The sequence below is a fragment of the Mobula birostris genome, chromosome 2 (assembly GCF_030028105.1).
Source record: "Mobula birostris isolate sMobBir1 chromosome 2, sMobBir1.hap1, whole genome shotgun sequence".
NCBI classification, from domain to species: Eukaryota; Metazoa; Chordata; class Chondrichthyes; order Myliobatiformes; family Myliobatidae; genus Mobula; species Mobula birostris.
In genome coordinates, this window is record NC_092371.1 from 164444814 (window position 1) to 164467555 (window position 22742).

At 41.8% G+C, this 22742-nt stretch overlaps 1 protein-coding gene across 20 annotated transcripts in view; it reads left to right on the forward strand.

Moving 5' to 3' along the window:
• dst (dystonin) overlaps window positions 1-22742 on the forward strand; it is a 603331-nt gene that overhangs the window by 577424 nt on the left and 3165 nt on the right. For 5 of the 20 annotated variants that reach the window (XM_072250685.1, XM_072250690.1, XM_072250693.1 and 2 more), the window contains 7 exons: window positions 9411-9428; window positions 9827-9944; window positions 10859-10927; window positions 11146-11160; window positions 11670-11863; window positions 12633-12743; window positions 20862-20985. In XM_072250685.1, coding sequence (XP_072106786.1) covers window positions 9411-9428; window positions 9827-9944; window positions 10859-10927; window positions 11146-11160; window positions 11670-11863; window positions 12633-12743; window positions 20862-20985 — 649 coding nt within the window. The remainder of the gene's footprint in view (window positions 1-9410; window positions 9429-9826; window positions 9945-10858; window positions 10928-11145; window positions 11161-11669; window positions 11864-12632; window positions 12744-20861; window positions 20986-22742) is intronic. The other 15 variants (XM_072250746.1, XM_072250722.1, XM_072250731.1 and 12 more) reach the window with 7 other exon arrangements.

Below are 22742 nucleotides of genomic sequence, written 5' to 3' on the forward strand. Positions count from 1 at the left end.
TAAGATTGATAATAAATCCGCCATGATCGAAGAGACTAGATGGACTGAATGGCCTAATTCTGCTCCTATTTCTTAAGGTCTTATGATATTACTGTACAAGCATGCAACAGAGCAAGTAAGTAACTGATCTATAGGTTCCATGCTGACTCTTTGAAAAAGCTATCCAATTAGTCCTACGCTCCTGCATAAACCTGTATTTATTAACTTTTCAAATATAAATCTAGTTCATTTTTGAGAGTTGTAAGTAAATCTGTTTCCAACAGCCAGCACATGCCAATCACAAGAATACATTGTGTAAAGCAAATGATTTTTTGTTTCCCCTGTTCTTCACTTGTTTTCATGTGTGAATTTAAAACAGCAGCTTGTTAAATTGAAAAATAACATGCCACTATTAATAACGATTTGAAGAATGCCAAGCCTAAATTGTTTCACTGTTGTCATATTTCCATTTTCTCCAGTTACCATTGTCTGCAATAAGTAATTCTGTAAATATTCCCAGAATACATCCTTTTGTGCCTTTTACTCCCTGTATCTCGCTTCCTCTCTCCCAACTTTCTCCCTTTCGCTACCCCTCTTACCTTCCCCCCTTACCTTCCCCCCTTACCTTCCCCCTTTCCCCTCTTACCTTCTCCCCTCTTACCTTCCCCCCTTACCTTCCCCCCTTACCTTCCCCCTTACCTTCCCCCTTACCTTCCCCCTTACCTTCCCCCTTACCTTCGCCCTTACCTTCGCCCTTACCTTCCCCCCTTACCTTCCCCCTTTACCTTCCACCCTACCTTTCCCCCCTCCCCCCCCACCTTCCCCCCCTACCCCCCTACCTTCCCCCCCTACCCCCCTACCTTCCCCCCTACCCCCCTACCTTCCCCCCTACCCCCCTACCTTCCCCCCTACCCCCCTACCTTCCCCCCTACCCCCCTACCTTCCCCCCTACCTTCCCCCTTACCTTCCCCCTCTCTTACCTTCCCCCTCTCTTACCTTCCCCCTCTCTTACCTTCCCCCCTCTCTTACCTTCCCCCCTCTCTTACCTTCCCCCCTCTCTTACCTTCCCCCCTCTCTTACCTTCCCCCCTCTCTTACCTTTCCCCCTTACCTTTCCCCCTTACCTTCCCCCTTACCTTCCCCCCTTACCTTCCCCCCTTACCTTACCCTTTACCTTCCCCCTTCCCCCTTACCTTCCCCCCTTACCTTCCCCCCTTACCTTCCCCCTTACCTTCCCCCCCTTACCTTCCCCCTTATCTTCCCCTTATCTTCCCCCTATCTTCCTCCTTATCTTCCCCCTTATCTTCCCCCTTATCTTCCCCCTTCCTCCTTATCTTCCTCCTTATCTTCCTCCTTATCTTCCCCCTTACCTTCCCCCTTACCTCCCCCCTTACCTCCCCCCTTACCTCCCCCCTTACCTTCCCCCTCTCTTACCTTCCCCCACTCTTACCTTCCCCCCTTACCTTCCACCTTTTTACCTTCCACCCTCTCTTACCTTCTCCCTACTCTTACCTTCCCCTCTCTTACCTTCCCCCACTTTTACCTTCCACCCTCTCTTACCTTCCTCCTACTCTTACCTTCCTCCTACTCTTACCTTCCTCCTACTCTTACCTTCCCCACTCTTACCTTCTCTCCTTACCTTCTCCCCCCCCTTACCTTCCCCCCTTTCTCACCTTCCCCCCTCTCTTACCTTCCCTCTCTCTTACCTTCCCTCTCTCTTACCTTCCCTCTCTCTTACCTATCTTGTCATGTACCTCTCGGTACTCTGTAATCTCATCCCTAACAATCGATTCCAACAACTTCCCAAACACTGATGTCAGGCTAACAGGTCTATAGTTTCCTTTCTGCTGCCTCCCGCCCTTCTTAAATAGTGGAGTAATATTTGCAATTTTCCAATCATCCAGTACAATGCCAGAATCTATTGATTCTTGAAAGATCATCTTTAATGCCACCGCATTCTCTCCAGCTACTTCCTTCAGAACCCGAGGGTGCATTCCATCAGGTCCAGGAGATTTACCCACTTTCATACCATTAAACTTCCCGAGCCTTCTCAGTCATGATTTTCACTGCACAAGCTTCACTTCCCTGACTCTCTTGAATGTCTGGTATACTGCAGATATCTTCCACTGTGAAGACTGATGCAAAATACACATTCAGTTCCTCTGCTGTGAGAGGCATAGATCGAGCAGACAGTGAGTACCTTTTTCTCGGAGTTAAGATGTCTAATACCAGAGGGCATGCATTAAGGTGAGAAGGGTTTAAGTTCAAAGGAGATGTGAGGGGCAAGATTTTTTTTACACAGCGTGTTGGTTGCCTGGAACGCACTGCCTGGGGTGGTGGTGGATTTTTAAGAGACGTTTAGGTAGGCAATGAATGTGAGGGAAATGGAAGGTTATGGACATTGTGTAGGCCGAAGGGATTAGTTTAGTTGGTCATTTGATTGCTAATTTATTTGGTTTGGCACAACATTGTGGGCCGAAGGCCTGTGCTGTGGTCTATGCGTTCAGAACATTGAATAATTCTGCTGTCAAACTGGTTAATGTACATCAGAGCTAATACTGGAACAGAGAATGTGGGCTTGGACTTTGAATTGACTATCTTTTTACTTATTTCGGAAACAAACCTGAATTTTGATCCCGATCATGATTTGGCCAAAAAGTGTTTTACTGGTAATTTCACTAAACACTTCATTTTATTTAACAGAGTTCTAAATGCCTCTGGAAAACTATGAGTTCCTTTGTTAACTGTGATAGAGTTTCTCCCCATTTTTTTCCTCTACTCTGCTCATTCATTTTTACTTGAGAATACAGACCATGTTGTTCAGGATTAGTTTCCCATTTCTCATGAAGTGGAATTTATTTTTTGAACATTGGTGCAGTAATTACTGCAAAATGTATAGTTCCGGGGATCTAGATTTAATCTAGACTTGGCTGCTGACAGAATAGAGCTGGAAATTATAGACTTGTTAGCTTGACATCGGAGATGGAAATTATAGACCTGTTTGCTTGATATCGGTGGTTGGGAAGTTGTTGGAGTCGATTGTCAAGGATGAGGTTACAAAGTACCTGGAGGCATATGACAAGATAGGCAGAACTCAGCATGGATTCCTTAAAGGAAAACCCTGCCTGACAAACCTATTACAATCTTTTGAGGAAATTACCAGTAGGCTAGACAAGGGAGATGCAGTGGATGTTGTATATTTGGATTTTCAGAAGGCCTTTGACAAGGTGCCACACATGAGGCTACTTAACAAGATAAGAGCCCATGGAATTATGGGAAAGTTACATACGTGGATAGAGCATTGGCTGATTGGCAGGAAACAGAGAGTGGGAATAAAGGGATCCTATCCTGGTTGGCTGCCAGTTACCAGTGGTGTTCCACAGGGGTCCGTGTTGGGGCCGCTTCTTTTTACATTGTACATCAACGATTTGGATTATGGAATAGATGGCTTTGTGGCTAAGTTTGCTGATGATATGAAGATAGGTGGAGATAGGTAGTGCTGAGGAAACAGAGAGTCTGCAGAGAGACTTGGATAGATTGGAAGAATGGGCAAAGAAGTGGCAAATGAAATACAATGTTGGAAAGTATATGATAATGCACTTTGGCAGAAGAAATAAACGAGCAGACTATTATTTAAATGGGGAGAGAATTCAAAGTTCTGAGATGCAACAGGACTTGGGAGTCCTCGTACAGGATACCCTTAAGGTTAACCTCCAGGTTGAGTCGGTGGTGAAGAAGGCAAATGCAATGTTGGCATTCATTTCTAGAGGAACAGAGTATAGGAGCAGGGATGTGATGTTGAGGCTCTATAAGGCACTGGTAAGACCTCACTTGGAGTACTGTGGGCAGTTTTGGTCTCCTTATTTACGAAAGGATGTGCTGACGTTGGAGAGGGTACAGAGAAGTTTCACTAGAACGATTCCAGGAATGAGAGGGTTAACATATGAGGAACATTTGTCCACTCTTGGACTGTATTCCTTGGAATTTAGAAGAATGAGGGGGGACCTCATCGAAACATTACAAATGTTGAAAGGCATGGACAGAGTGGATGTGGCAAAGTTGTTTCCCATGATGGGGGAGTCTAGTACGAGAGGGCATGACTTAAGGACTGATGGGCACCCATTCAGAACAGAGATGCGAAGAATTTTTTTAGCCAGAGGGTGGTGAATCTATGGAATTTGTTGCCACAGGCGGCAGTGGAGGCCAAGTCATTGGGTGTATTTAAGGCAGAGATTGATAGGTATCTGAGTAGCCAGGGCATCAAAGGTTATGGTGAGAAGGCGGGGGAGTGGGACTAAATGGGAGAATGGATCAGCTCATGATAAAATGGCGGATCAGACTCGATGGGCCAAATGGCCGACTTCTCCTTTGTCTCATGGCATGCTTTCCACGTAACTATTAGGTTTGTCCTGCATGCTATGGCTTCTGCCAGTAGCCCAGTGATGTTCTAATTGGTCATTTGGTCACTAAATTATTCACTAATCTAGCTAAGTGGCAGGAGGATCAAAAGGGAGTTGGTGGAGATGCAAGAAGTACAAGTTGCAGACCTATAAGTGAAGGGGAGAGAGACAAGATTCTATACTGAGAGCTGTTATGAATTCAAATACAGAATGGCCTCCTAGGTGTTAATTAATGATTTGACTACAGAGGAAGGTTCGGAATGCAACATATAATTCTTAAGTAGAAACAGAAGATGTTGGAAATGGCTGGTCAGGCAGCATCTGTGGATGAACCAATATTTGTAGCCAGGGTTGCTCCCATTGGAAGCCATTACTGATGTAATCACAGGCAACAGATGTAACCATTGCAGAACTCTTGACTGTGGCTTCCTGGTAAATACCGATCTTATCCTCCAGATGGTGTACATCCCAGAACAAATCTAGCTAATTACAGCTATAGAGGACCCTGGTCAGATCCCATTTGGAGTACTGTGCTCAGTTCTGGTCACTTCACTACGGGAAGGATATAGGAAGGGTGCAGAGGAGCTTTACAAGGATGTTGCCTGGATTTAGGGAGCATACCTTATGAGAATAGGTTGAGTGAACTCGGCCTTTTCTCCTTGGAGTGAGGGATGATGAGAGATGACCTGATAGAGGTGTATAAGATGATGAGAAGCATTGATCATTTGGGTAGTCAGAGGCTTTTTCCCCAGGGCTAACACAAGCGGGTAGAGTTTTAAGGTGTTTGGAGAAAGGTACAGAGGAGATGTCAGGGATAAGTCTTTTACGCAGAGAGTGGAGACTGCATGGAATGGGCTGCCGGCAACAGTGGTGGAAGCGGATACGATAGGATCTTTTAAGAGACCCTCTGATAGGTACATGGAGCTTTGAACAATAGAGGGCTATGGGTAGCCCTAGGTAATTTCTAAACTGAATACATGTTCGGCACAGTATTGTGGGCTGAAGGGCCTGTATTGTGCTGTAGGTTTTCTACGTTTCTGTGTTTCTAAATGTTTATAAAATATCAAAAGAAGCTTTGAAGCCAAAAAAGCTGTAATTCCAGCTCTGCCTGCTGTCAAAGTTTTCAAGAGTTCAAAATCTTTTCATACTCAAGTAGTCAAAAGCTATTAAAATGAAACAATTAACAAATTAGAAGTAACTGAAGCTGCAGATGGATGTTAAAATTAAATATTATTAATTTTTAAAGAGAAAAGATAGAAATAATTGAGAGCACCAAAGAACATAACTGCTGCAGGGTTGAAGCAGGCTTGTGCTGCACTCACTGCTGGATTAGTTATGGAGCGTGACTAGGAAAATGTGTGCTGGATGTGGCCAACAGACACAATAACTGCAGATACTGGCAATCAGAAATAAAAACAGAAAATGCTGATAATGCTCAGCAGATCCGGCAGTGTTTGTGCAGTGAGAAACAGAGTGAACATTTGATGATATGAATTGGAAAACTGTAAACCAAGCAAGATAAAGGATTGCCTTCCCCGTATGCTTGCGTGCTGTAAGCAGCTGTTTCCACGCACTGGGAATTAGCAGAACCGCAGCAGTGAACTAACATTCATTGCTGATGGAAGGAGCTTGTGTTCAAAAGAGCTTTAGGTGGCCAGTATTGTTATTTTTAATCCTTTCTGTGTTGCTCTATTTTTAATCCTTAATGTGTTATCCTTTCTGAACCGGCAAAAGTGATCTCTTGTCAGGCTTCTCAGTCCCATCGTAAAACAGCTGCAACAAAGGGATTGGGAGCAATTGAAAATGGAACTCTGCATCAAACATCCTCCTGACTTTTCCAGTTATCGGCCTGAAGCGCTCACCCTGACTCTCTCTCCACAGATGCTGCTTGACCCACTGAGTGTTTCCAAATTTTCTGTTCTAATTTTAGGGTTCTCATGGTTATTGTCAATTTCCCTTCACATCAGAATCACTGACATATGTTGCGAAATTTGTTGTTTTCTGACTGCATTACAGTGCAGTTCATTAAAATACTATAGATTTAAATAAGAAATATACAGTGTGTGTATATATATATATAGTATTAAATAAGTAGGGCAAAAAGGTAGTGTTCGTGAGCCAATTAAAGTAAATAACCGTAATGTTTGTCAGGTCGTATAGTTAATGAAGAGATAATGTGTATAAGACGTAGTTATATTTACTCATCTACCGATACCAATGGTGAATTGCACAAACCTAGATAGGACTTGGTTGTTCTTTTCCCTCCCTGCTATTGTACACAGACAGCATAGTTTCCAAATTGCTAGGAATTAGTGTACCTGTGACAACAATCTACCGTCCACACCCCCCTTTACATTGGCTGCACGGCAATGGAAATTGCGAGCAATTTCAGATTTCTGAGAATGCACATCTCACACAACTTCTCGTGATCCTAGAGCACATGCTGCACAATCAGGAAAGCTCACCAATGCCTCTACTTTCTGAGGAGGCTGAAGAGAGCTGGACTGTGCACATCGATACTCACATCATTCTACAGATGCACAGCAGAGAGCATCCTGACAAGCTGCATTACTCTCTGGGAGAGAAACTGCACTGCAGTGGACAGGAAGGCTCTACAGACAACTGGTCAAAACTGCCCAACGCATCACGGCACTGGCCTACCCGCCATCAAGGACCTGTGCACAGAAAGATGCTAGCAAAGTGCCTATAACATCGTGAAGGATCCCACCCACCCTGCTCACAGGCTGCTTGACCCACTCCTATCAGGGAGGAGGCTACGTAGCATGCATGCCAGGACTACCAGACTCCAAACAGTTATTTTTCCCAAGCTGTAAGGCTGATCAGCTCCTCCACCCGCTAACCCACCCCCACACTACCCCCAGTCACCACTACTTCATCATTTTACATCAGCCACCTTCTGTACGGACCAGACTGTAAGGCATTTGAGTAGAACTAGGCCATTCAGCCCATCAAGTCTTCTCAGCTACTTGTTTATGGCTGATCCTTTTTCCCTCAACCCCATTCTCCCACCTTCCCCCACGTAACCTTTCACACCCTGACTCATCAAGAACCTATCAACTTCCACCTTAAATGCACTCAATGACCTGGTCCCCGCACTCGAAAGCTGCTCAAAAAAGCCATCGTGGCATTCTACAAGTTCTCTCTCGTGGGATCCAAAAGCAGTACTAACCTGATTTTCCCAATCCTCTTGGATATCGAAATCCCCATGACTATTGTAACATAGCCCTTTTGACATGTATTTTCTGTCTCCTGTTGTAATTTGCAGCCCACATCCTGGCTGCTGTTCGAAGGCCTGTATACAACTCCCATTAGGGTCTATCCACAAGGATTCTTCCAATCCAATGTCACCTCTTTCTAAGGATTTGATTTCATTTTTTACCAACAGAGCCACGCCACCCCCTCTGCCTGCCTGCTTGTCCTTTTGGTACAATGTTTATCTTTGCATGTTAAGCTGCCAATTATAATCTTCTTTCAGCCACGTTTCAGTGATGTCCACAACATAATGCTGCCAATCTCTGTTGACACCACCAGATCATCTACCTGATTTCATATGCTGCATGCATTCAAATTTAACACCTTCAGCCCTGTATTCGTCACTGTTTTTGATTTTGACCCCCACAGATTGCACTGCAACTCATCCCACTGACTGAAGTTTTGCCCTGTCATCTGCCTGTCCTTCCTGACAGTCTCACGACACACTGCACCGACTGCCCCTTCCTCAGCCCTATCACACAGTTTCCCATTGTCATGCTAAATTAGTTAAAAACCCTGCTTAACAGTTTGAGCAAATCTTCCCGCAGGAATATTTTGTACAGGTCATACCTTCCCCAGACACTCCTGTGTCTAGCGTCACCCTTATGTACATACAATCAATCTTTGTATATAAGCTATCTTACATATTTATATTTATTGTATTTCTCGGTGTCTTTATCTTAGTGTCCTTTTCTGTGCTGCATCGGATCCAGAGTAACAATTATTTGGTTCTCTTTTACACTTGTGTACCGGAAATGATGTTAAATAATCTTGAATCTTGTATCAGTGATGAAACAGCTTTGTGTTTAAGAGTGATTTAGTTGGCCAGTATTGCAAATTTTTATCACAGTGTTACCATTTCTAACTAAGGAATATCTGTGGAGAAATCTCCAGTAGCTTATTTGGCACTCTTACCTAGTAATGTCTGAGAGTACCAATGCTGCCTGAAGGTGATCTTGCTAAAAGACATTAACTAAGTTCCATATGGCTTTATAATTCAAAGTTGTCACTCAAATACATATAGAAACTAACACTTGGGGGTACTGTTTCAATAAGATAAACAGTGGAAAATAAAATTAATATATTCATAATTTCCTTTAGCAATGTACTTAATGTTACTGGTAATATGCACCAGTCTACGTAGTACTTAGTGTATAAGGGAATAACAGTCTCATATCTAGCCTGCACAGATTGACTTTCAACCAAGGCAAGGGTTGGTTTTGACATTACTTGGGTAAGGAAGAGGAAGGGAGTTCACCTTTAGACAGTTGTTCTTCTGATATGTACTGTGAATGGTCTTGTGATATGTACTGTATGTCTCATGGGACTGGTAACATCTGTGATACTGTCGATAAGACATAGAAGCAGAATTAGGCAATTTGGTTCATTATGTCTGTTACACCATTCCATCATTGCTGATTTATTATCCCTCTCAACCCCATTTTCCTGCCTTCTCCCCATAATCTTTGACGCCTTGTCTAAGCAAGAACCAGTCATTGGGTTGCATTTCAAAATCTGTAGCCATGTTTCACATATCTAGTCGAGAGCCTACTGGAACCATATTCTGTACTATATCATGACAAAGAGAATCCAATGTGCTCTTTAGCAGGTTCTTCCTGACCTGACAATCCCTGGGTTAATCAGAAATATCATCAGTTTTGCAAGTGAATATGCAGCCATTTACAAACACTGTTGAATGTTAAAACTAAAGTTGTTGTGACTAATTTTCTTTTTCTTCATATTTTCTTCCATGACTTAGTTCTTCCTGGGAAATCAGGTACAGAACGACATAAATGTCTGAAGTATTTCACCTGTTATGTTGTGTGCTGTGGGCCAGTAACTACTGCTTTGTGGCTTCCAGACTTTCAACCAGTTGGGAATAGTGACTTTCCCAGTCTGTTCCACCCATCCACTTATGTTTTTGAATGTTGGATGTTTCCACTGGCATTAAGCTATAAGTCTGTGCTGCTCATTCCATGTTAATCATTCACCTTCTCAAATCAACTGCTTTAAAGAGTGGTGGGTGGTGAAATAGAGCTTGCAACTGCAAAAGTAAACGCTTGATGCAAAACAAATCATTACAGTGTGTTTAAAAAAAATCACAAACTAAGTCATTTGTTATTAGCTACTTAGTTTAAGCTGCTATTGAACGTTCTTTTCTTTCGCCTTTCACAGTTTGGTGATTCCCAGCAGTTGCGGCTAGTCCGTATCTTACGCAGTACAGTCATGGTTCGTGTTGGAGGAGGCTGGATGGCCTTAGATGAGTTTTTGGTGAAAAATGATCCATGCAGAGGTAAGTTTGGAATATGTTTTAGTTGGTTCTGCCTGCCAGCTGCTTGGGCAGCACAAGCTGGCCCTTGCTATGTCATGTAATGCCTCTCCACAAGATGTCACACTCATATCTGTGTGATACACTCAGTGGCCACTTTATCAGGTACTCCTGTTCTTCTGCTCATTGATGCAAATTTCTAATCAACCAAATATGTGGCAGCAATTCAAAGCATGCAGACATGGTCATCAGGTTCAGTTATTGTTCAGACTAAACATCAGAATGGGGAAGAAATGTGATCCAACTAACTTTAATTGTGGAATGATTGTTGATGCCATACAGGGTGGTTTGAGTATCTCAGAAACTGATAATCTCCTGAGATTTTCATGCACAACAGTCCCTAGAGTTTACAGAGAACAGAGACTTATAGTTTTAACATCCAATGAGCAGCAGTTCTGTAGGTGAAAAGACCTTATTAATGAGAGAGGTCAGAGGAGAACAGTCAGACTGGTTCAAGTTGACAAGAAGACAACAGTAACTCAAATAACTACAAATCAGAATCTGGTTTATTATCACTGATATAAAATCATGAAATGTGTTATCTTTTTCCTCCACCCCACTGAGCCTCCAATTTGTATAACATTGATTGAGAATTAACCAGTATATGGCAACAAATTGAATCAAAACACAGAATAATACATACTGGAAGAACTCAGTAAGTCAGGCAGCATCTGGAGGGGAATAAACAGCTGACGTTTCAGGCTGGACAATTGACTTGACCAGTGTGAAGTTTTTATAGTTTAAATGATAAGAATCTCAAATTAGCTCTTGAATTCTTCAAATAATTTCTCTATTTTATCTGTCCTGTCCTTTTTCTTTCTAGAAGTTTCTTCTCTGTTTCTTTTAATGTGATGCAATCCCTTTATCATTTCTTCTAGTTCATCATCATGGAAGTAAAATGTTGCGTTCGGAATCAAACTCTTCAATTACCAGTCAGTCTCCTATAGGTTGGCAATCCTCTGTCTCTTTTCCTTCTCCTTTGTGCTTTCCTTCTCTGTATGGCTTAACGCTCCTAGCAGCTTACGGCAGGCTTTGTGCTTTTCTTAAAAGAAAAAGAACTGTAATCCAATATGCTTTGTTTTTTTTTTAAAACCAACTACAAAATGAACGGCCATTTTGAAATGCATGTGAAGTTGCTTACATGATTTTTTTCTTTTACCCGCAGTAATACTCACTGCAAGTAAGTGGTCACCTTGTCTGATATTGTAGCATCTTCCTAACTGGAATGTACACATCTGTTCTGCCTGAAAGTGGTGTGCTGTTTTGAGCTTCTGCACAGATATTTTGGAATGGGGTTTGCTTTAGTGGGTCCCGGGGCTCCCTTAAACTGACTGCATGAAGTTAATGGATTCCACACTCCTGCGTCGTCCTTAACATGACACTGAACTGAAACCTTTACGACTATCAGAATTATTTTGTCCCTTTCCATTTAAGTTTTGAAAATTTGCTGGGCTAATTTCATCTCGTGTTGCTTACATATCCCAGCACAAGTGTTGAGTTGTTGGTATGGATAGGCTTTCAACTCAGATTTCAGTATATTTTCCATCATCCGTTAACCAGTTTTTAACCATCCTGTTCATTTTTTTTCTCCCCTCCCCCATACTCCCTATTGTTGTTGCAAGTTTGCTGCTGGTTTGTGAACTTCCTGATGATTTACAGCTGAATTTTTGTTTTGTACCTTTGTTTCAGCTAAGGGCAGAACAAACATCGAACTGCGTGAAAAGTTTATTCTTCCCGAAGGCTCTAGTCAGTCCATGGCTGCCTTCCGGTCTCGAGGGCGGAGGTCACGGCCATCATCAAGGGCGGCTTCTCCCAACAGGTCGACGTCGAGCGCCAGTCAAAGTGTTTCAGTTCCCCCAGTTGTTACAAGTACGCCACCTAAGGTAATGTTGAGAGCAGCAATCTCCGTTCTCACTGTTTTAAACTATATTTTACCGATATAGTTTAAAAAGCCTTTATACCAGTCCAGTGAAGAGTTTGGTGCTAATCCTCCTATTTAGCAGTTTAATTATATTTATTTTTAATACTTAATTTTAGAGATGCAGCACGGTAACAGGCACTACCAGCCCAACGAGCCCGTGCTAATTACACTCATGTGACCAATTAAGCTACTAACCCGTCTTTTTTGGAATGTGAGAGGAAACCATAGCACCCAGAGGAAACCCACAGGGTCACCTGGAGAACGTACAAACTCCTTATAGGCAGCGGCAGGAATTGAACCTGGGTCGATGGTACTGTAATAGTGTTACGCTAACTGCTACACTAGTGCGCCGCCCCGTATTGGCATATTACTTTGCCAATCTCCCTGCTATACTAATTAGTTGAATTTGTATTTTCCATAGTGATTTTCTCATTTGTTTCAGGTTTCTTTCTTGACTCAGTTTTTGTGTGGGGTTTGTATTAGAGTATTAGCAAGCGTGCAATATTATAACCCATGACAGGAAGTTTAACGCATGCCAGTTAAAGATTGCTTATTGACTTTACTTTTCTGAGTCTTCCTTTTAAAGGAAGTCACACAGGTCTACATCATTGCATTTTTAATTTTACTCCTTCCTAATTACATGTTCTCTTCCATGGCACTGTTATTTCCTGGTCATTTTACTTTATTGTTTTAATTTCCATTCATTTTCAATGTATCCTTGTTTCATGCAGACACCCCAACATTTAATCCGCAATTATGATAAACCATGGTTGACAAACAGCAAATCTTCAAGTGCTTATAAAACTCCAGAGTCCCCCGAACGCCGAGTCCCATCTCCAGAGGTATAGTACGGTGAAGTGCTCCCAGTGTTGGTAGTGGTCAACTTATCAAAAATGTGTTTTGCTTTTTAGTTTAGTTAGTTTCCTTATCTGTACCAAAAAAACAAATTCCTGAGAGGATTTTGGGCTGCTTTTCAGGATTCTAAATGTATTTTTCTCTATTGTACATCAATGGGGATCTGAACCACATTTGGAAATAGTGAATTCAGTAAATACCCTACTGAATTATTCTCTAAATTTTGCTTCAGCTTTTAAATAAAATGGATAAATCGAGCAGTCAGTGTTAATTTACTGATATAGTACTGACAGGCCAAGGTTTTCTATTTTTGGAGATTTATTGTTAGAAATGTTTTGAGCTGTTTAATTTAGTGAAGAAATTTAACCATTAAGTTAAAATTCACTTTGTGAACTTTTTTGCTTTGTGGAAAGATGGTTGCTTATTTAACATTTTCAGTCTTAACGAAATGGAGTTTTATTATTGACCAATAATTTACATTAATATTTATGATGGAAGCTTTTGGCATGAAAAATACATAGGTTAAAGATTTTTTAAAACTCTGAATCCTGAAAAACAGCTATATTTTCTTTATCTGTAACACTAGGAAGGAGAAGTTCTCCCCCCCCCCACCCCTCCAACTACTTCTGACCACTTCCTTAACGTATCCTGACCTCTAACACCTCTTTATTTCTTCAGAACTCTCTCTCCTTTCCAAGATCCTTGCTTTTGCAAAAGTAACTCCTCTTCATTCATTTTGTTTCTCTGAACAGATGGAAGGAATCTGATGACTGGGTTGTTCTTTCCACAATGTTTGCTCTATTTTATAATCTTAAAATCTTCACCTGTCACCTTGTGCATGATTGAACAGTTTGTGTGTATGTAATTCCAGCTAGGTCATAATGCCCAGTTAGTTTGTGAGATTACAGATTTTGATTGTTTTTCTTCTTGGAACCAGAAGAAAAAGGAAAACAACTTTGAACATTGTGGGGAAGGGAGGTTGATTTTTGTAAGGGTTTTACCAAAGATAGAGACAGGAAAGTTGTTTCCATTGGTAAGTGAGACTATAACTAGGGGACATAGCTTCAAGATTTGGGGGAGTATATTTAGGATGGAGATAAGGAAAAACTGCTTTTCCCAGAGAGTATCTGTTTTTTTTCATGTATGCCCAGGGAAGCAGTAGAGGCTATCTCATTAAATATATTGAAAACATAGTTAAATTGATTTTCACACAGCAAGGGGATTAAAAATTCTGGGGAGAAGGCAGGTAGGTGGAGCAGAGTCTATGACCAGATTAACAATAACCTCATTGAACAGCAGAGCAGGCTCAGTGGGCCAGATGACCAACTCTTGGTCATATTTCTTGTGTTAAGGAAGCCATATTTTAAAGAACTTGCATTGATTTAGCATTATTTATGGTATCAAAATACTTTATAGTCATTAAATACTGGTTGAAGTGAAGTTGCTGTTTCGATGTAGGATATATAGAGCTAGCTTGTGATTATAGCTTGAGATTTGCAATGCTGGATCATCGGTTCCTGTTACATAAATATTGACAAGGCCTCTGAAACCATGGTTGTTATATCTTTACTTCTTGCTGTTGGAACCAACTGTGGTAATTTAATGTCAGATAGATAGCACCTCTGACAGGCAGCACTCTCTCAGTACTGCTTTAAAATGATCACACTGATTATTATCATTAAGATTAGGTGTTGTTTAACTTTTAAGATTAGGTTAGCTTTATTTGTCACATATCCATCAGAACATAGAGGAAAATGCATTGTTTTGTGTCAACAACCAAAACTCTCCGAATATATGTTGGGGGCAGCCCACAAGTGTCACCATGCTTCCAGCACCAACATACAGTAAGCACGCCCACACCTTACTTAACTGTAACCCCTAAAAGTCTTCGGAATCTGGAAGGAAATCAGAGCACCCAGAGTAAACCCAAACAGTCACTGGGAGAACATACGAATTCCTTACAGAGAGTGACGCAAGTGGAACCCTGATTGCTGGTGTTATGCCAACCCCTACACTACTCTGCCACTGAACCAACAACCTTGTGGGAAAGAGTGGGCTTCTTCCAATCTTCTCCAAGGTCATGACTCTAGATCAGGAGAATGCCAGAGGAATTCCAGTTGTACGTGTGGAAAGAAAAATAAAACTCAAATTCCAAATCTTCAAGTTAAAAGTCAGCATTTTAACTTAAAGGGTGATGAAAGGGCCATTTAAGACAATCTTATAGACACATTGGTAAAAGAAAAATGGAGGGCTGTGTAGGAGGGAAGAGTTAGATTAATCTTGGAGTAGGTTGAAGTATTGGCATAACATCATGGGCCAAAAGGCCTGTACTGTTTATATTTCTATCTTCTGCTATCTGGCATTCTCTACCTCAGAGAATTGTGGCTAGAGCACTAGAAGTACTTGGAAGTGGAGATAGGTAAATTTTTAGAAGATCCAGGAACTGAGGACAAGGAGGATCTGGCACAGGAAGAGGAGTTGAGGCCTTGGGTAGATCAACCATTGAATGGCAGGCAGCCATTGAGGTGCTAGGTGGAGTTCGCAGAGCCACATGAAATTTACCAAGTTCATTGCTTAGTTGACCATCTTTGTCCTAGACATAAATACAAGAGATTCTACAAATGCTGGAAATTCAGAGTAACACACACAAAATACTGGAGGAATTCATCAGGCCAGGCAGCACCTATGGAGGGGAATAGACAGTCGATGTTGCAGGCCAAAACTGATCCTGATGAATGGTCTTGGCTCAAAATGTCGACTGTTTGCTCCTCTCAACAGATGATGCCTGACCTGCTGAGTTCCTCCAGCATTTTCTCTTTGATCTAGTACAACTAGGTTGAGAAGGCCACTGTTGGTTACACCCCTCCATAGCAATCATGGTTGTTACATCTTTCCTTCCCTCTGTTGGAACCAACAGTCTTGATATAATGTCAGAAAGAAAGGCACCTCTGACCGACAGAACCCCCTCAGTACTGCATTGGAATGAACACATGGATCTTTATCCAACTGTTCAACGTTATTCGGAGATTAACTTTATTTGTCACATATACATCAAAACATACAGGGAAATGCATCATTTGCATTAACGACCAACAGAGTTCAAATACGTACAAATATGTTAGCATCACCAAGTTTCCCACTTCTTTCTAAATCTACAAGACTCGTTCATAATTCTAAGCAGAGAATCACAAACCAGGAAATGCTGGAATGATGCAGCACGTCAGGTTTATCTAAACGAATATAAGCAAAGCTGAGGAGTTTCATGCTGTTGTGATCTTATAATTATTGATTATTTAATTAACTTAATTCAATTTCTCTAATTTTTAGTTTGATTCTCTGGATTACTTGCTGAGTGTCTTCACACCTGCACTCCCATTTCTGAAAGTAAATAAAAGATTAGAGGAAACAAATTAGGGATTGAAAGAAAGAAATATTAATGTGAAATATATTAAAGACGTATAACATAAGATACAAGAGGGGAATTAGGCTATTCAGCCCATTGGGTCTCTGCCATTCCGTCATGATCGATTTATTATCCCCCTCAATCCCATTCTCCTGCTTTCTGCCCGTAACCTTTGACACCCTTTCTAATCCAGAACGTATCTACCTCTGCTTTAAATGTACACAATGGCACATCCTCCACAGCTGTTTACGGCAATAAATTTCACAAATTTATCACTCATTGGCTAAAGCAATTCCTCTTCATCTGTATTTAAAAGGGACATCCTTGTATTCTGAGATTGTGCCCTCCAGTCCTAGACTCTTCCCCTTATAGAAATCAACTTTGCCACCTCCATTCTATCTAGCCCTATCAATATTCAATAAGTTTCAGTGAGATTCCCCCCTCATTTCCTCATATGTTAACCTTTTCATTCCTGGAATCATTCTCTTGAACCTCCTCTGGATTCTCTCTGATATCATATATCTCTGACTCTTTATCAAAATACACATGAAATCAGCAGTGATAGTTGCACAAAGGAAAGGTAAGATTATCGGCATTTACTATATATAGAAAGCTGTGAATGTGTGCAGCAGTGCAGGCTGCATGTGTATGGGGCAAAACGTTCATTGTCTGAACCTTACAATGCAGAATAAAAGTAAGTTGTGAGGTGAATTTTTGGAGAGTCTTCAGCTTGAATCTGGAAAAAAAAAACCACATTTTGTCACGGAACACACATCAAAGTTGCTGGTGAACACAGCAGGCCAGGCAGCATCTGTAGGAAGAGGTGCAGTCGACGTTTCAGGCCAAGACCCTTCGTCAGGACTAACTGAAGGAAGAGTGAGTAAGGAAAGGTAAAACCCTCCAACTTTCAAATCCCTTACTCACTCTTCCTTCAGTTAGTCCTGACGAAGGGTCTCGGCCTGAAACGTCGACTGCACCTCTTCCTACAGATGCTGCCTGGCCTGCTGCATTCACCAGCAACTTTGATGTGTGTTGCTTGAATTTCCAGCATCTGCAGAATTCCTGTTGTTTACATTTTGTCAGGGGTTTTGTTCTGTCAATTTGGTGAAATTGAATTTCCAGACATAGCAGAAAGGCGTGCTGTTCCAACACCATCACTTATGTACAGCTGTACACTGGGAGCTTTGAAGTGGGCAGTGCACTGCCAATATCCAAAGTGAAATACTTCTGCAGGCTGGAACAGGTCCCTCAGGGTCAGAGATGACTTGCTTCCCCTCCAGGTTTGTGGGTTTGAAGTGGCTAACAAGGCCAGTACGTTTAAATTGCAATAACTTGTACAGCACACAGTTCTATTTCACCATGACTTTGCTGCAGCAAAACGTCTTCCCTTTTACCTCGCAAACACGAGGAAATCTGGCCTGCTGCGTTCACCAGCAACTTTGATGTGTGTTGCTTCCCTTTTATCTTGTAGCTTTCTAGTTAGAAGTTCCTTAAGCCTTTCAGCATTAATAATGGAGCCCTATATATTTGGTTCAATACACACAAAATTCTTGGTTAGCTCAGCAGGTCAAGCAGCATCCATGGAGGGGGATATCCAGTTGACATTTCAAGCTAAGACCCTTCATAAAAAATTTGAGTCCTGAGGAAGGGTCGTCTGTTCATTCCCTTCCATAGATGCTGCCCGATCTACTGAGTTCCTTCAGCATTTTATGTGTTTTGCTCAAGGTTTTCATTGTCTGCAGAATTTCTCATTGGCAGTTCCATTGTTGCTTCGTTTTAATTTAAACAAAACTTCTTTTTTGTCCTTACCAGCTGTTGCATCTTTGCTGAACTCCATTTACCAGTTTTGCTCACTCACTTTATCCAACAATGTAATTTTATGGTCCCATGCTCAGTACTTGCAGTAGCTCAAGTTATCATCTCATTGGAAAGTTAAGCTAGTCTTTATTGTTACTTTGCCCGTTGCCAAAGCTTACTGTGGACAAATTACAATGTTCTCTCCACTTCAGGCATGATTCGTTGGCTAGAAAGCAGGTTGAGGACATGAAAAATGTTTTATGAATGCTGCTTGTTTTGCATAAGCAAGAAACAAAATAGCAAAGAGCATGATGTTAAACACTAGACATCAGCTCTGCAGATGGATCTCTGATTCCTGTCCTCCACAAGCACGTCATATCAGAGCAAAAATACAAAGTGCTAGAAACTCAGCAAGTCAGGCAACATCTGGAGGCAAAGGGATAGTTGACACTTTGGGTTGAGACCTTAGAGTCATAGAGCACTACAGCACAGAAACAGGCCCTTTGGCCCATCTAGTCTGAGCCAAATTATTATTCTGTCCCATCAACCTGCACTTGACAATAGCCTCCATATCCCTTCCATCCATGTACTTGTCCAAACTTCTCTTAAATGGTGCAATCAAACCCCTATCCACCACTTCCGCTGGCAGCTTATTCCACATGCTCTCTACCTTCTGAGTGAATAAGTTCCCTTAAATATTTCACCTTCTGCACTTAGCCTATGACCTTCAGTTCGAGACTCAACTAACTTCAGTGCTTGTTTTTACCCTATCTGTACTGCTCATAATTCTGTATACCTCTATCAGATCTCCTTTCATTTTCCTAATCTCCACAGAATAAAGTCCAAACCTATCCAACCTTTCTCTATAACTCAGGTCTTCAAGTCCTGGCAACATCCTTGTAAATTTTCTCTGCACTCTTTCAATCTTGTTGATACCTTTCATATCAATATGAAAGTACACCTTTCATGTAAGTAGGAGACCAGAACTGCACACTATACCTTACCAATATCTTATTAAACTTCAACATAAGATCCCAACTCCTGTAGTCAATACTTTGATTTATGAAGGTAAATGTGCTAAAAACTGTCTTTAAGACCTTGTCTACTTATGTCCTACTGTCGTACTGCCCTACTCTTCACCATATAGGTCCTACCCTGGTTTATCCTCCCAAAGTGCAACAGCTCACACTTGTCTGCACTGAATTCCATCTCCCTCTGCATTACATTCCACCTACGCTTGATATGGTGCAGCCATTGCACAGGATTGGTAAAAGGTGCAAAGGGGTGCAAACTCGGTCAGCTCCCATCGTGGGCACAAGCCTCCCTAGCACTAAGAACATCTTCGAAAGGCAATGCCTCAAAAAAGAGGCATCCATCATTAAGGACCCCCATCACTCAGGACAAGCCCTTTTGTCATTGCTACCCATAGGGAGGAGATACAGGAGCCTGAAGACACACACTCAAAGTTTTAGGAACACTTTCTTCCCCTCTGCCATTTTGAATGGAAAATAAATCAACCCATAAGCACTACCTCACCATTTTTGCTCTCTTTTTGTATTACTTATTTAATGTAATTTTTATATATGTCTTATTGTAATTAATAGTTTTTTTATGTACTGCTGCAAAACAATAAGTTTCATGACGTATGTTAAACCTGATTCTGATTCACCAACCTTGCTCTGGGTCTCTCCTGATGCAGGGTTTCAACACAAAGCATCAACTACCCTTCAGCCTCCACAGATGCTGCTTGACCTGCTGAGTTCTTCCAGCAGTTTTTTTTTTCCATTCCAGATTTCAGAAACAGTATTTTTTTCTGTGTACACTTATTAGAGTTTCTTCCATGTTGGGAGAATTGCAGGGATGTGATGATCTGGAGTAAATGTTTATGTGCTTAGTTAAATTATTTATTGTGTTATTTAACCAGTTGTAAAGGTTAGTCCTTTCATACTGGAAGATATTATATCTTGCCTATCCCAGATAGATCATTGTTTTGACATCTCCTCTTATCTTGAATACTGAATTAGGTAAAATATGTTAATAAATATGTTGATATTATACACAGACAATTGATGCCAAATCTAGGATTTCTGAGTGGCCAAACGTTTTAGTTCCATATCCCCCATTTCCATTCTGACATGTCGCTCCATGGCTTCTTCTCTGCCACAATAAGGCCACTCTCAGGTTGCAGGAGCCATACTTCGTATTCCACCAGGGTAGCCTCCAACCTGACAGCATGAGTGTCGATTACTCTAAATTCTGGTGACTTCTCACTCCCACCCCCACCCCCCTTTTTCCATTCTCCACTCAGGCTCCCCTTTTATTCCTTTTCCTCACCTGCCTGTCACCGCCCTCTGGTGTTCCTCCTTCTTCCCTTTCTCTCCTGATTCACTCTCCTCTCCGATCAGATTCCTTCTTTTCAGCCCTTTACCTACCACCTGTCACCTCCCAGTATCTCACTTCATCCTGCCTCCCCTCCCAAGCCTACCTTCCCCTCACTTGGCTTCACCTATCACCTTCTAATTTGTCCTTCTTTCCCTCCCCCCCCACCACCACCACCACCTTATTTTGGCTTCTTCCTCCTCCTTTTCCAGTCCTGATGAAGGGTCTCGGCCTGAAATGTCAATTCTTTATTCCTTTCCTTAGATGCTGCCTAATCTGCTGAGCTCCTCCACCATTTTGTGTGTGCTACTCTAACAGATGTGTACATGATTGCTGACTGCTTATTAAACTATGCTTGCTGTAGAGTAGTTACGACAAGAGAAAGCTCTGATAAACCCTCACTCAGGGAATAGGTTAGCCTCGTAGGAGAACGATCAACATTTGAAGACATTCATTTATCATACATCAGAAAAACATGGACCAGCATTAATAAAATATTAATCCAGTTCTTTGAATAATAATCTAGGTAACACCAATCCAAGGAAGCAAATTGCGACCGCCTGGGTATCTGTCCGGAAAGAGTTTTCATTCTGGAGAGGACAGCAGCTTAACATCAACTCCCCCTTCAAGGGGAAGGTCACAAGTACCAGGTCAGTGTTTTGTGGTAACTATAATCTTATCGCTATCTGTACTTTTAGAGTTTGAAGTCTCAAGAATCATTGATGATGAAATGGGAATTTAGAAAATAATTCATCCAGCCATCCTACACCTGACTGTGCTTGCTGACAGCTGTTGGAAAGTGTGTTCAGAACAGGATTGTGCCGAGATCAAATATAACTGGAAAAACTTAGGAAGTCGAACAATATCTGTCGAGAGAGAAACAGACCGAACTTGCCAAATTTATGGCCTTTCACCAGAACAGGAAAAAATCAGTTGTGAGCAACTTCAGAGTTTGATAAGAAAGGTTAAATGTTATAAGGGATAATGGGCCAAAATGTGATATCGGCACCGTGGTGAGACGCTGGCCAACTGAAGTGCAGTCTGCTCTGACTTCCTGAGCAGTGCAGCACAGAGGTCTGGAATGTGCTGGATGCCTGGTGGAGGCTTGTCCAACCTCCTGTTTGGTCCCTGGGCTCTCACTGAGTCAATGGATGTTTTGCAAGTGACTGAGCTGAGGAAATGGATTTACTTTCTATCCAGGGCCCCACTGCTGCAAACCCTGTTCATCTGAAATTTCATTAAAAACATGTTTAGGTCAGGTTCTTTTTAAAATTTTCTGTATATTTATGTTTCAGCTAGTTAATAATTTTTACTTTTGATCTAGGTTTAATTCAAATAATTAATCTTTAAAGATTAACTTTATTTGTCACATGTACATCAAAACATCCAGTGAAATGCATCCATTTTGCATCAACAACCAACGCAGTCTAAGGACCTACTGGGGGGCAGCCCACAAGTATCTCCAACACAGCATACCCATATCTTGCTAACCCTAACCCTGCAAGGGGTTTGAATGTTCTGTCCGAAACTGCGTGAGTTTGTTCAGGGTACTCCAGTTTCCTTCTACATTCCAAAGCATACAAGTTCATAGGTTAATTAGTCACACTGGTGTAATTGGGTGGCGTGGCCATGTTGAACCCCTTGTATTCAGAATGTGTGTGTGGTGGAGGGAACCAGAACATCCAGAAGAAACCCACATGGTCAGGTGGAGAACATGCAGACTTCCTGCAGACAGCAGCAGGAATTGAACCCATTCGCCGGCACTGTAAACCATTAGTTACCATGTTCCCCTTGTCTTCATTTCTTTCCAAATGTGCTCAGAGACCTCTCAGAAGCACTGACAAAACAAATGCCACCGTAGTCAGTGGCTGGATCTTTCGCTGGTCTGTCCACTTGCCTGCCAACTGTTGCAGAACTATTACCCAGTCAAGGATTTTGAGGTCTCTGGGGGGTGTTGGAATTGTCCAGTACAATCTTGTGCAAAATTGCAAAGCAAAAGTAGTTTGTATTTGGACAAGCAATGATGTAAGTGGGAATAGCAGAGTCACAGTAAGCAGCTATTGTTTCAGACAGTAGGATGGTTGGTCATAGCTGACATTGTTGAATCGTGAGTCTGGAAGGCTGTTACTGTTAGCTGAGCTAGTTTGCCTGGAGCTCTTGTTGAACTTTCATAGGAGGCTTGGGATGATGAAATCAGTTTGGGAATGAAAATAGAATGGTAGGGTGACCAGAATCTGAAGGCAAGAGCAATAAGCCCTCTTCATTGGTCTTGCAAGTAGGAGTATAAATATGAAAATGGGATAAATGTAGTTGAGGGTTCGATCTACCCTAACAGAAGGGACTTATTGGATCAGTGGAAAGGAAATGATGCTGGCAGAATCAGGAGGATCTGGAAGAATGGGACAAA